This window comes from Bos javanicus, chromosome 12, assembly GCF_032452875.1.
Source record: "Bos javanicus breed banteng chromosome 12, ARS-OSU_banteng_1.0, whole genome shotgun sequence".
NCBI lineage: Eukaryota > Metazoa > Chordata > Mammalia > Artiodactyla > Bovidae > Bos > Bos javanicus.
The window spans coordinates 12,083,515-12,097,431 of NC_083879.1; the positions used below are offsets into that span (position 1 = coordinate 12,083,515).

The 13,917-nt window shown below is 39.3% G+C and overlaps 1 protein-coding gene across 8 annotated transcripts in view; it reads right to left on the reverse strand.

Moving 5' to 3' along the window:
* VWA8 (von Willebrand factor A domain containing 8) overlaps positions 1 to 13,917 on the reverse strand; it is a 401,675-nt gene that overhangs the window by 290,472 nt on the left and 97,286 nt on the right. For all 8 annotated transcript variants that reach the window (XR_009739842.1, XM_061434477.1, XM_061434479.1 and 5 more), the window contains exons 13-14: positions 9,352 to 9,512; positions 7,163 to 7,276 (exon numbers count right to left, since the gene is read on the reverse strand). Coding sequence is in view for 7 of the 8 variants with exons in the window: in XM_061434477.1 (XP_061290461.1) it covers positions 7,163 to 7,276; positions 9,352 to 9,512 (275 nt within the window). In the remaining variant the exon portion in view is untranslated. The remainder of the gene's footprint in view (positions 1 to 7,162; positions 7,277 to 9,351; positions 9,513 to 13,917) is intronic.

The window sequence follows — 13,917 nt, forward strand, 5'->3', positions numbered from 1 at the left end:
GGGCTAGTCAGAACACGCCACGGGAGGAGGAGGAAACGGACAGAAGATGAAACTGACAGGGTTCCTGATGTGCCTGAATGTGCTGAGAGGAGATACAGACAACAGGCAAAGTGCCTCTACAAATCTAAGAGCATAGACATTATATCAAGCGCTTTTTCCAACCACAACAGTATGAAACTAGAATCAATTATATGAAGAGAAACAGGGCCTTCCCTGGAGGCGCAGGGAAGTGCGAGTGGGTAAGAATCTGCCTGCCAATGCAGGGGACATGGGTTCCACCCCTGGGCTGGGAAGACTGCACCTGCCACGGGGCGACTAAGCCTGCACTCCACAAGAGAAGCTACCTCAATGAGAAGTCTCTGCACTGCCAACCAGAGGGCAGGCCCTGCTCACTGCGACTGGGGAAAGTCCACCCGCAGCGACAAAGGCCCACTGCAGCCATAAACTAACTAACTGAAAAAAGAAATGGGAAAACACAAACACGTGGACACTAACCAACACGCTGCTAAAAACCCCATGGATCAATGAAGAAACGGAAGACGAAACCAGACAATATCTCAAGACAAACTGATAATAAAAACAGCTTTCCAACATCTATATGAGGCAGCAAAAGCAGTTCTAAGAGGGAAGTTCATAGCAATACAAACCTACCCCAATAAACAGGAAAATTCTCAAACCTAAGTTACCATCTAACAGAATTAGAAAAAGAACAAAAGCCTGAAGTCAGTAGAAGGAAAGGAAAAAAAAATCAGAGACAGAAAAAGTAGACACCAAAAACTAATTGAAAAGATCAATGAAACTGAGAGCGGTCTTTTTGTTCCCTTAATGATAAACAAAACGGATAAGCCTTTAGTCAGACTCATCTGAGGGGAAAAAAAAAGAGGACCCGAATAAGCCAAATAAGTAATGAAAGAGAAGTTACAACCAATATCGCAGAGGTTAAAAAAACATAAGAGAGTACTATGAACAGTTACATGCCAACAGATTAGATAATGAGAATAAATGGATAAACTGGATAAATTCCCAGACTGAATCAGGAAGAAATAGACAATCTGAACAGACTGATCACCAGTAGTGAAACTGAATTAGTATTCAAAACACTCCCAAGCAAGTATAGGATCGGATGGCTTCACAGGGAAATTCTATCAAACATATAAAGAAGGGCTAATAACTATTCTTTTCTAACTACCCCAAAAAATTAAAGATAAGGGAACTCAAATGTGTTCTACAAGGCCATCATCACCCTTATACCAAAACCAAACTAAGACAGTACAAAAAAGAATATTAGATGCTAAAATAAATGCAAAAATTGACAAAATAATAACAAACCAAATTCAATACAGAATAATGTGAATATAGATGCAAATTTTTTTGACAAAATAATAACAAACCAAATTCAACAATATATAAACAGGATTATATACCATTATCAAGCAGGATTTATTTCAGGGATGCAAGGATGATTAAATATCCACAAATCAATCAATGTGATATATCACATCAAGAAAAATAAGGTTAGAAATCACATGATCATCTTAATAGATGCAGAAAAAGCATTTGACAAAATTCAACATCCATGTATGATAAAAAAAACTCTCATCAAAATTGGTATAGAGGAGACACATCTCAACATAATAAAGGCCATTTATGACAACCCAGAGCAAACACTAACAAAACAAAAAGGCCACCTATGGAATGGGAGAAGGTATTTGCAAATGATATGTCTGATTAGGGATTAATATCCACAATACACAAACAGTTCATACAGCTTAATACCAAAACCAAGCCAAACCAAACAACCTGACTGAAAAGTGGCAGAAGTTGTGAATAAGTATTTTTCTAAACAAGTTTTACAGATGGCCAAAAGGTACCTGAAAAGAATGCTCAACATGGCTAATCATTAGAGAAATGGAAATCAGAACTACAGTGCCATACCCTCTCACACCTGTCTGACTGCCTATCACCAAAAAGAGCACAAACAACAAATGTTGGTGAGGATGCGGAGAAGAGGGAACCCTAGCACACTGTTGGTGGAATGTAAATTGGGGTTGCCTCTATGGAAAACCATATGGAGGCTCCTCAAAAAAAAAAAAAGCAAACTAAAATGGAACTACCATATGATCCAGCAATTCTACTCCTAAGTGTATAATCCAAGAAAATGAAAACACTGATTTGAAAAGATACATGGACCTCAATGTTCACAGCAACATTAATTACAGTAGACACAATATGGAAACAACCCAAGTGCTCATCAACAGATGAATGGATACAGAAGATGGGGCACATATATACTGGAATATTATTCTGTGTAAAAAGAATGAAATACTGTCATTTGCAGCAATGTGAATGAATCTAGAGAATATTATGCTAGGTGCAATAAGTTAGACAAAGACAAATGCTGTATGTTTTCACTTGTGGAATTAAAACAAACAAACAAAACAAGAGAACAAGTGAATACAACAGACACAGGGAACAAACTAGTAGTTACCAGCCGTGAGAGAAGTGGAGAGGAGCAAGACAGAAACAGAAGATGAAAATGTACAAACTGCTATGTATAAAGTAAGCTACAAAGATACATTGTATAATCTATAGAAACACTGAATCACTATGTTGTAACCTGAAAATAATATTACAAATCAACTATATTTCAATTAATACACACACACACACACAAATATTTGTATATAACTGGATACTTACTAGTTGTCTTAAAAATAAAAAGTCAAGCCAAATTGGAAAACTTATTTTTTTGGTGCAAATAAAGTATAAACTTATATGTGCCAACTTTTTAAAGAAACTCGCCTTCACTAATAAGTTTCTGTGAGGTAAAAGAGATCCAACCAGTCAATCCTAAAGGAAATCAGTCCTGAATATTCATTGGAAGGACTGATGCTGAAGCCAAAACTCCAATACTTTGGCCACTTAATGTGAAGAACTGACTCATTTGAAAAGACCCTGATGCTGTGGAAGATTGAAGGCGGGAGGAGAAGGGGACGACAGAGAATGAGATGGTTGGATGTCATCACCAACTCAATGGACATGAGTTTGAGTAAGCTCCGGGGGTTGGTGATGGACAGGGAAGCCTGGCATCCTGCAGTCCATGGTGTCGCAGAGTCGGACATGACTGAGCGACTGAACTGAACGGAACAAGAAAAAAAGAGAAGAAGGTAACTTCTTTATCTGTGTTCCCACAGCATTATGTAGAGATCTTTATTGTAATATTTAAAAGCTGCATTTTAATTTTTTATTTATATATTTGCTGCTCTTCATATGTAGGCAATTACTAACTTTAGGAAAAACAGAACATACGTAAAAAGAGAAACATAACTGTAGTCTACTGAATGACTCAGCAGTGTACAGTTCTTGCGCCATTATAATAATGCAAACACTGAATGACGTTCTAAACAAAATTATTACCTAATATTTAGGAAGAATGGGAGATAGGAAGTATGCATGTGTAGTGGGAAGGGGGATGGTGGAAGAAATATAAACTATAATTTTCCATAGTAGGAAATCAATGGGCAGTGCCCAACACTGAAAAATAAATCCAGAAATGTCAATAAAAGTATATTATTTAGTGACATGGAAGTAAATATCAAAAGAAACAGCTCAGAGTTGAAAGTGGTCATCTCTGAGGAATAGGCAACAGGAAAGTGTCCCAGGACACATAACAGAGGACCGGTATTTGAAAAACTGTCTGGCTCAAGTTTTATGCATATTTAACAATAATTAAAAAAAAATTTTTTTTTAATAAGTGAAGGAAATAAGCAGCGCTATGATCTGTCTCCACCGGTTTCAGAGTGACTTCTGGAGACAGAACTGAGCCTGGTTTCATTCACGGGAATGATGAAAATCAAGGGTGATGAAGACAGGACGCTTTGGGAAAGAAGCACTACCAATCAGTCCGAGTCAAATCTGAATGTGAAGCCTGGGGCCACTTCGTTCCTGAGGGTGTGTTCATTTGTAAAACTGCTTGTGACCATGAGGAGAACTTGGGCTCCTTCCACAGAAAAGGGCTGCCGTTTCCTGGATGTTTAGTGAGCAGACAATGCCCTTCGAGTCCTGAGGGAAACCAATGGGCAGCCCTGCTGGGAGCTGTTGCCCAGCTGCTCTGATTCGTCTCCCTGAAAATGCAAGTGCTCCCTGATAGGTGAGTCACATGCAAATAAGGTACAGTCGTTTAATGTCATAATCCCAAGGTATGATATATGAGAGGGCTCTTTATAAGTTGCCTCCCTCAACACTCAACCAAACTACTTACTGGCTAGAAGAATCTGAGGATAGGCAATAGCCGTGTAATCAAGCAAATTTTTACAGAGATAATAAGATTAAATATTTTCTCTCTACGAAAAAATTCCAAGGATAAAACATAAACACAATAAGAAACACACATAATTAGCATTTGCTGGATTTCATTGTTTTAAATATGGCAGCAAGTCCTTTAGGGGAAGGAGTGGCTTCAATCAAGTAAGATTCAATTAAGTGACTGGGAATTCCCCAAAGTACTAATAATAATCTCTAATTACGTGAAGATATCCATGGAAATGTAATGAGGCAGAAAATTACTTATAATTGCTAGATCTCTTCTAAAGGAAAGCATAGTATGCAGCTGAAAGAAATATTTTCTTCGAAACTTCTTAATTTGAAGATTTTAGGGAGCTAGGCATGAACCCTGGGTATAGCGGGGAGCAGGCTGCCCCTCACGATCAGCAGGGACAGCCAATCTCATCTACAAACAATAAGTGCTGGTAACAATGTGGACAAAAGAAAACCCTCTACACTGTTGCTGAGAATGTACACTGATACAGCCGTTACGGAGAACGGCATGAAGATTCCTTTAAAAACTGGGAATAAATCTACCATATGACCCAGCAACCCCACGACTGGGCACATACCCTGAGAAAGCCACAATTCTCAAAGACACATGCACCCCAACGTTGACTGCAGCACTATTTACAACAGCCAAGACATGGAAACAACCCTAGATGTCCATCTACAGATGAATGGATAAAGAAGATGTGGTACATACATACAGTGGAATATTACTCAGCTATAAAAAAGAGCAAATTTGAGCCAGTTCTAGTGAGGTGGATGAACCTAGAGCCTATTACACAGATTGAAGTCACAAAGAGAGAAATAAATATCGTGTATTAACACACATACATGAAATTTAGAAAAATGGTATTGATGAACCTATTTGCAGGGAAGGAATGGAGATGCAGATGCAGAAGCGAATCGGTGGGACAAGGAGAGAATGTGATGAATGGAGAAAGTAGCATCAATACATATACTCTCGCATGTGTAAAATAGATAGCTGGTGAGAAGCTGCTGTGTAATACAGGGAGCCCAGTCTGGTGCTCTGTGATGACCTAGATGGGTGGGATGAGGCTTGAGTGGGAGGGAGGCTCAAAAGAGAGGGCATATGTGTAACATTATGGCTGACTCAGACTTCCCTGGTGGCTCACATGGTAAAGCATCAGCCTACAATGCGGAAGACCCGGGTTCAATCCCTGGGTTGGGAAGATCCCCTGGAGAAGGGAATGGCAACCCACTCCAGTACTCTTGCCTGGAAAATCTCGAGTGGAGGAGCGTGGTAGGCTATACAGTCCATGCGGATGCAAAGAGTCGGGCACAACTGAGCGACTTCACTTCACTTCTTGATGGCTGATTGACATTGTTGTACAGCAGAAACCAACACAACATTGTAAAGCAATTTTCCTCCAATTAAAAAGTAAATTTAAAAGAATTTTCAAACCCATAGGAAATTTGAAAGAATAGAATGTGAACACCCAAATATCCTTCACCTACATTTCACCAACTGTTAAGACTTCACCACTTTGTGTTCTTGCTCTCCCTTGCTCTTTGTTTCTATGTGGTACATTTGAATCCATTCATCACATCTTCTTTACCCTGAAATGTTTGGAAGTAACTTGAAGGCATCTTTTTATGTTATCCCTTAGATATTTCAGAATATGGCTCCTAGGAATAGAAATGTTCTCCTTTGTAAAACAATAAACAGAAAACTCAATTAAGAAGTCAGGAAGCCAGAAGGAGGAGCTCTCATGCCCTGTGACAGACAATAGCAGGGTCAACAGGAAGAAGAAAACCTTCCTTTGCTTGCCTGGCAAGAGCTCAGCCAATGAGAGATGGTTAGGCTGCCAGGAATAGAATGAAAAGCACCACACTTCCAACCCTCAACTCCACCAATGCACTCTCTGTTCGTTATAGCTCTTCCGACTTTCTTTTTCCCTTTTAGATGAGTCCTTCCTCCTCTTCTTGCTGCATAAGGACTTGCATGTAGCTCCCCATGGTTAGAGACCTCTTAAATAAACCCATTTTTGTTGGAGAAACAACTGGAGGTCTATTTGTTTTAGGCTAACACCTTCATAAACACAATACCATTATGAAACCTAAGAAAACTGACATTAATTCAATAACATGTAAACTTTCTCAATTGTCCCAAAATGTCTTTCATAGCTATTTTCATTTGATCTTCTGATCCAGGATCCAATACATTGAATTTGGTGGCCACAGTTCTGGAAGAAATGTTTAAATAAGACACAAAGGGCACTCCTGCATCAGATGACAAACCCCAGAAGTAACTGATCACTTTCTTGGCGGGTAGGCACAGTTAAGCGTGAGACCCTTTTTGTTTTTTCCTAAATGATACAAAATTTGGGGCCAAAATTGAACTGCTCGGACAACAGAAGAGGGATTATCTTCTCAAAGCTAATGCTCTTACAAGATGTTTAAACACTTCCATAAAAGTAGGCTGAAAGTACAGAGTACATGTGTTAGTTGCTAAGTCGTGTCCAACTCTTCGTGGCCCCCTGCCAGGCTCCTCTGCACATGGGATTCTCCAGGCAAGAATACTGGAGTGGGTTGCCATTTCCTTCTCCAGGGGATCTTCCTGACCCAGGGATCAAACCTGGGTCCTCCTGCATTGTAGGCAGATTCTTTACTGTCTGAGCCACCAGGGAAGCCCTACAGAGTACATCTTGGAGAGCAAACTCAAGCCTTAAAAAGTGTGCAAATAAGATCTTGTCTAGGACACCAAATTAGTAAGCCATTCAAAGTGATCTTGGTTTGAGCCTAGGTTTAGAAGAATAATTTTTAAAGACGTGCACTTGACAATAAGAGTAAGAGTAGTATACCCCGTTACCTCTGCTGCAGCTGCTCATCAGACATTTGCAGCTCCTCCTTCAAGCGCAAGTACCTGTCTTCTCTCAGCAGCCTGGAGCCATCATAGAGGCTTAGCTCCCGATCATGGATCAGCCTAATGGACAGGAGAAGGCCAGGAAACAAATGAGTCAGTTTAAATGTTGAAGCTATTAGAGGTATAGTCAGTCAGTTAATATTTTAGCCATTTCTATTATTACTGACAATTGAGTCTGTTTTGTTAAATGCACTTTTTGATATTTTAAGTTGGCTAGTACCATTATACTTGGCAAAAACAGTTGGTTTCTGTACTGGAGGGCAGTAGTCACGGTTACTAGACGTGAACAGGGAGGACAAAGAGGAGGAGAAGGAGCTGGAAAGGGGAAGGAGGAGGGAAATGAAAAGCAACAGCTGAATGAGTGATTCAGCATAACCACAAGGTAGATATTAATGAACGAGGCAATTGGCACATACTCCCTTGAATCTAAGGTAATACTTTAAGACATAGTATTATCAAAATAGTTCTATCTTTGCAATTACAGGATTTAGAATATCTAAAATCTTTACAAGGAAATAACTAGTGATATTCCAGATACCAACTATGATGGAACCTAGCCGTCCACGGCACAAATAGCATTGTCTTCCAGATGCTGCAGAGCTTACAGAGTGCTGTTCTAGATTCTACAGCAGCCACTAAGGTTTCCTGATGTCCACTGTGCAACTGCCCCACAGACTTCTGCCCAGTGAACACTGAGGAGAGGGGAGACTGCACACTGCAGAGCTCAGCAGCACGGGCAGTAGAGCCACCCAGGTGTGGATGCGAGCCCCAGCCCCGGACCTTATCCGCTGAATGCCTGGGGAGGGGAGAACTGACCCACCTGCCTAAAATTTTATCTTGTATAAAACTAGGGCAGTAACACCAACCTCACAGTATTGCTGTGAAAATTACATAGCTAATGTAAGGCAGGTGCTGAACATAGCTGTTCTCAATCTTAGCTGCACATTAGAATCTACTGGGAGCAGGTTAAAAATACCAATGTTCAGGACTCACCCTGGATCAATTACATCAGAATTTGAGGAGGTGGAGACCAGGCATCAGTCATTTCTAAGCCTCACTCCCATAAGGAGATTCCACAGCTGAGACTCTGAGAAACCCTGGCTTAGCACAAGGCCTCGCACAGATTAAGAACTCAATGGTAGCTGCTGCTGCTGTTACTACTACTTGGCCACATGGGCAAGAAAGAGCTAATAAAAGGAGGCAGCAGGCACTATTTCATTTGTGTTTGCATTTGTCTGTTTAGAAGAGGGAAAAACTGTAAATACATGGAATGTTTATGATAAATCACTGGAAGGTTGTGGTTATGACTTTTAAATGTTCTCAAGCTGAATCAGGATTAACAGTGTTTTTAGAATCTTTAATTGTACTTGGTACCTGCATCTCATCAAGGACAAAAAAACTGACTACTCAGTTCAGGAACTGGATTATTCCACTTATTTGAAATTTCCCAACAAGTTAAAATTTAGAGTTAAAAGTTCAAAACAAGTGATAGAATCAAGATGTAACAAACAAACAAACAAAAATAGTATCATTAATCTCCCAAAGTGACACAAGATGGGACTATTTTCCGTGAAAGTTACACATGAAGTCTTAACATAAAAGAGAAGTTAACTATGAATGGGTGGATATTTGCCCTACCTAAGCTGAAATAAGAAACATGGTTGACACAAATGTTGAAGTCTGTAAACACAAAGTGAACTTCAACCTATATAATCAAAGAGCCATTATACATTTTACATAAGGAACTATATTTTCTCTCTCAAAAACAAATTCCAAGAATGTATCAACCAATAACGTACATCTACGACTGAAAAAGGAGTTTGTAAACAGTGAAGCTTTGACTCTGACATATATAGAAACTTCAATTGTGACTTATTGCATAGATCAATCAACATATATATAAAGTCTCAAAACTACTACTGAAAAATTTGCCTTTTTCAGCTCCTACACAGAGAATTTTGCTATGGCGCTGGCTTTTCCCAAAATGTTCATCACTCCAAGTTCTACTCTACTGTGTTTACAACAATAAACACATCTGCTGTTATACTTGGATATAGAATTAGAAATTCCTTGAGAATTATATAATCCAGTTTAAATTAGAAGATTGAGAAAGCTTTCTGTGACTCATAACTGACCTCTGTAACACAGCAAGTGTCCCGGCATTGACTCTGTGAATGCCATCCAGGAGAACCAGCTTTCCTTCCAGAGCAGCGTTTACAAGGGGCGAGGACCGCCAGGCAGTGTCTCCATTGGGAAGCGTGTACCTCTGCTGTAGCAGATCACGTGCTGTCATATCCTGAAACCGGTCCCAACACCCACCAGAGAAAATACAGAATTAATTTTTAAGACATGGACAATAGCTTATTTAGCCTTAGAGTTACCTCTATCTGAACGTAATATTCCATACAACAACTGGGAAGTCATCTTCTCCAATCCATCAAAGAGAAAGATATTCAGAATCTTTTCTTGGTTATCTGAACTTTTTTCCTATTACTCACCCACATAATATAGTGAGGGCTTTTTTTCCTCTTTTTTATTTAGAATTTTCTTCTTCTTCTGAAATGTTTACTTGGTACCTACGCAGATGATGGCAGTAAACTTCTACAGAACTTCAATGGAATTTTACTCAATCAGCTTTACTTGTGAAAGGGCCAAAATGTATGACTTCCTTTTTAAGAATCAGAGGCCATATAAACTCATTAGGAGGAGATGCTCTATTAATGATGTGCGTTTTTTGGCAGTTGAGTTTTCCTGAAAAGCCATGCTAGGAATCACCTCAGCGACTCACATTTAAAGAGACTTGAAAATGGAGGAAACTGAGAAGAGTCACCAGATGAGGAACAGGACCTGACAGGCAATAGCGCTTACAAGAAAACACGGTGCTAGTGTTTCAGCAACAACAGTGCGGGCATAAGATATCCACCTACTATACAATGATTGGGGTGTGACAATATGAACATCTTCTCCTCACATGTGTTAACACTGAAGGTAACAGTTTCTTTTCTGTTATGGAGTGTGCACAGTCGTGTCTGACTCTTTGTGACCCCATGGATTGTAGCCCTCCAGGCTCCTCTGTCCAAGGGATTCTCCAGGCAAGAATACTGAAGTGGCCATTCCCTTCTCCAGGGGATCTTTCCAACTCAGGGACTGAATCCAGGTCTCCTGCATTGCTGGCTGATTCTTTACCATCTGAGCCACCACGGGAGCCCTTTCTGTTATTGGCTTCAGATAAATTCTGTGTCACTTACATCAAACAAAGCTAAACATTTACAGTCAATCTTAGCCAAAAATTTAAAAGCTTCTGTAAATTCTTTGATACCAACTCTAGTTTCAAGATGACAGAAAATGAATGAATTTGTTTATATTCATGACAGCAAAAAATCTGTATTGAAATCAAGATTGAAATGCCTCGACCATCAATTTCCTCATTATCAAAAAAGTACTGACTTAGTATACATTAGCTTATAATGAATCAACAACACTTGAGAAACAATAATATTCAAGCTGATAAAATAAAAACTCACATTTTTTAGGCAAGAAAAGAAAAATTTAAACATAAACGTTCTCTTCCTATTTGGCTCTCCTCCCTCTCCTCTAGTGTGCATTTTTGCAACCACTTTATGCATTAACCAGACTTCCCTCATGGCAGAAAGGCCTATTCAATCATAAAGATCAATTTTCCTTCTTCTGGGACCATCCACGTAACTTCTCAGAAGACAGCATTCCTTTCTAAATCCTGAAAGGGGTTCCAATGACCCACTACTCACCTTGTATGTACAGACATCTCTGGTGTCTTTAGGTACAACTTTAGGTACAAAGCCAAGATATAATTTTCCTTAAAGACAGTGATTGGTGCAAAACAGACTAAGGAGATAGATACTGGGCTACACCTAATAGAAGTTCTTGGCTTAATTAATGTAATGACCGCATTCATGTTACTAGCTATATTTCTTACACTCTATTTTATAAGATTATTGCTTCTTGCATGGCCAAATGTGTGACTAAGCCTCAGATAAAAATTAATGACATTAGGTGCCTTGATATGATCAGTCAAATATATAGTTCTATAAAACCAATGACTGTAATAGTGTGATTCTAAATATGGGAAGAAGCAGCAAAAGAGAACCATTTCCCTTCCAAAGAGTCAGACACAATTGAGAGACTAAGTACAGCACAACATATAAAATGTATAACAAAAGAATATAAATTAAAAGGTGGGATACCTTCTTCACGTTACCTCCTCTCTGAATACTTCTGTGTGCATGCATGCTCAGTCACTTCAGTCTGTCTGACTCTTGTGACCCCATGGACTGTAGCCCTTCATGGTCCTCTGTCCATGGGACTCTCCAGGCAAGAATACTGGAGTGGGTTGCCATGCCCTCCTCCAGGGGCTGTTCACCACCCAGGGACCAAACCTGCTTCTCTTAACATCCCCTGCTCTGGCAGGCAGGTTCTTCACCACTAGAGCCACCTGGGAAGCCCCAGAGAAGGCCGCTTCTTGCCTACAGAAATGCCTAAAGGAAGTTAAAGAAATGGTTGGGGATTAACCGTGAAAAATCTCAGCTTCATACTGAAAACCGAGGGTATGCTGACCCAACTCCTGAGTCTCTTGCGTGGGCCCAGGAAGAGGAGATGAGGAATGTGACTGTGGCATTAGAGGTTCAGACTCCAGTGGAACTGAGGTGAGCAACTGGTAACATTTTTTATTTTTTTTTAATTTTGACAGAGAAAATTCCTTACTCTCACACCAACCACATCCTTAATCACTGTTTTGTGAAAGATACAAAACAGCACAACTTCATTTTGTAGTCATGAATGATTCATATTTTGTTAATTCATACAATGTCTACAATACGTGTCTCATTCAAACAAGTAAACATTTACTAATAAAGATCATGAGAAACACAACCAATACGTAGGGCTCCTTTTTTCCAACTTAGCAGCTGTCAGCCTTTTACTGACTGAAGTAAACTGAAATTAATGGCTTGCTGCTACACAACACGGGGAAGGCAATGGCACCCCAGTCCAGTACTCTGGCCTGGAAAATCCCATGGACGGAGGAGCCTGGTGGGCTGCAGTCCATGGGGTCGCTAAGAGTCGGACACGACTGAGCGACTTCACTTTCACTTTTCACTTTCATGCGTTGGAGAAGGAAATGGCAACCCACTCCAGTGTTCTTGCCTGGAGAATCCGGGGGACGGGGGAGCCTGGTGGGCTGCCGTCTATGGGGTCTCACAGAGTCAGACACGACTGAGGCGACTGAGCAGCAGCAGCAGCTACACAACAAGCAGTAACAGATCAACAAGAGTTCAAAGTTACTACTGCCAGCCACAACAACAGACCAGAACAGTCTCCCTCCCTTCACTCTTCCGAGGAGCAGAGAACAGAAAACACCTGGCATTTCCGAACACAGCAGCTCAGTCCAGGTTTACCCCTAAGGTCTCCGCAAACTATTATGAGAAAAGGAGCCATTCTTCATTTCTACTGTACCTGTGTACTGAAATTAAAAAAAACCCTAAGAGGGGGAAGTATTCTCTTTAATAAAAGTAGGTGGTTTTCATAATTAAGATCCTGGAGAAGAAGAGACAGGATTGAGAGAAAAGACAGAATTCCAGCTTTTTCTTAAAAAGATAATTGCCCCCACTTCCCTTAATATTAGTTATAATAAGAAATTATTTTCAATTGTGAGTTATTTTCCACTGTATGACAGTACAAGCACACCAAAGTAAAACTGAATTTTCACAGAACTGAACCTAATCAAGTTTAATAAACAGAATTTTTTCAGAACAGTCTGAAATGGGTCAGTAACATGATCTCAATATTAAGTTAATTTTTAAAACAGAGTAACAGCTTTTTCAAGTGTTTCTGTCTACAGCATTTGGATTTAGTACCATGAAGCTGTTTTAATATCTTTATTTATTTTAAAACATATGGCAACATGGAATTGTTAGAAAATATGTCATTTTCTTATTCTTCTTGCTTACACACATATCCATAAAGCTTACATATTCTGCTTGCATACATATCCATAAAGCAAGCAAAAACAAAATTTTAAAAAGAAATATGCTTACTCCATATGAGCATTTTGAAAGCACACTAATAAAAACAAAGAACAATGAATGTCCCAATTTTTGCATATATTTTTCTTATTCTTGAAACCTTTGAACTTAAGAGAATAAAAATAGCACTAATGATATCATAAGAGGCCAAACCATTTCCTCTTTCTGTGTTTCCTTAAAAATTTAAAAATAACAGGACATGAAAACTAGTTCCTTTAGAACACTATTGTCTAACCTTAAACACCTCACCCCTTCATTCAGATCCCTGGAAAACATCTATATATGTCTTAAGATTCTGTGTCATTATGAATTTTGCTCCTGTGACTTGCAATAGAGAAACTCTACTAAAAATAAAAATGTCCTATTACAATGAGAAGCATAGCTGCACAAAATGTACCAGAATGTAGACTTGAACCCTAAAGCAATTATAAATGCTTTTAGGACCTCTGAATGCTATGCATTAATTTTTCTGAGATTCCCTTGAGAAACCTGGATATAGGCAGGTAGTTTGATAAATAACTTCAAAAAGTGGTTGTGTGATCAGTGACTAGAATAAGACTAGAATTTGTTTTCCAAGGTACAATATCATTCAGAAAAACAAATGAATATAGTAAATTTTTAGTGAATAAAGAAATTTCAGCT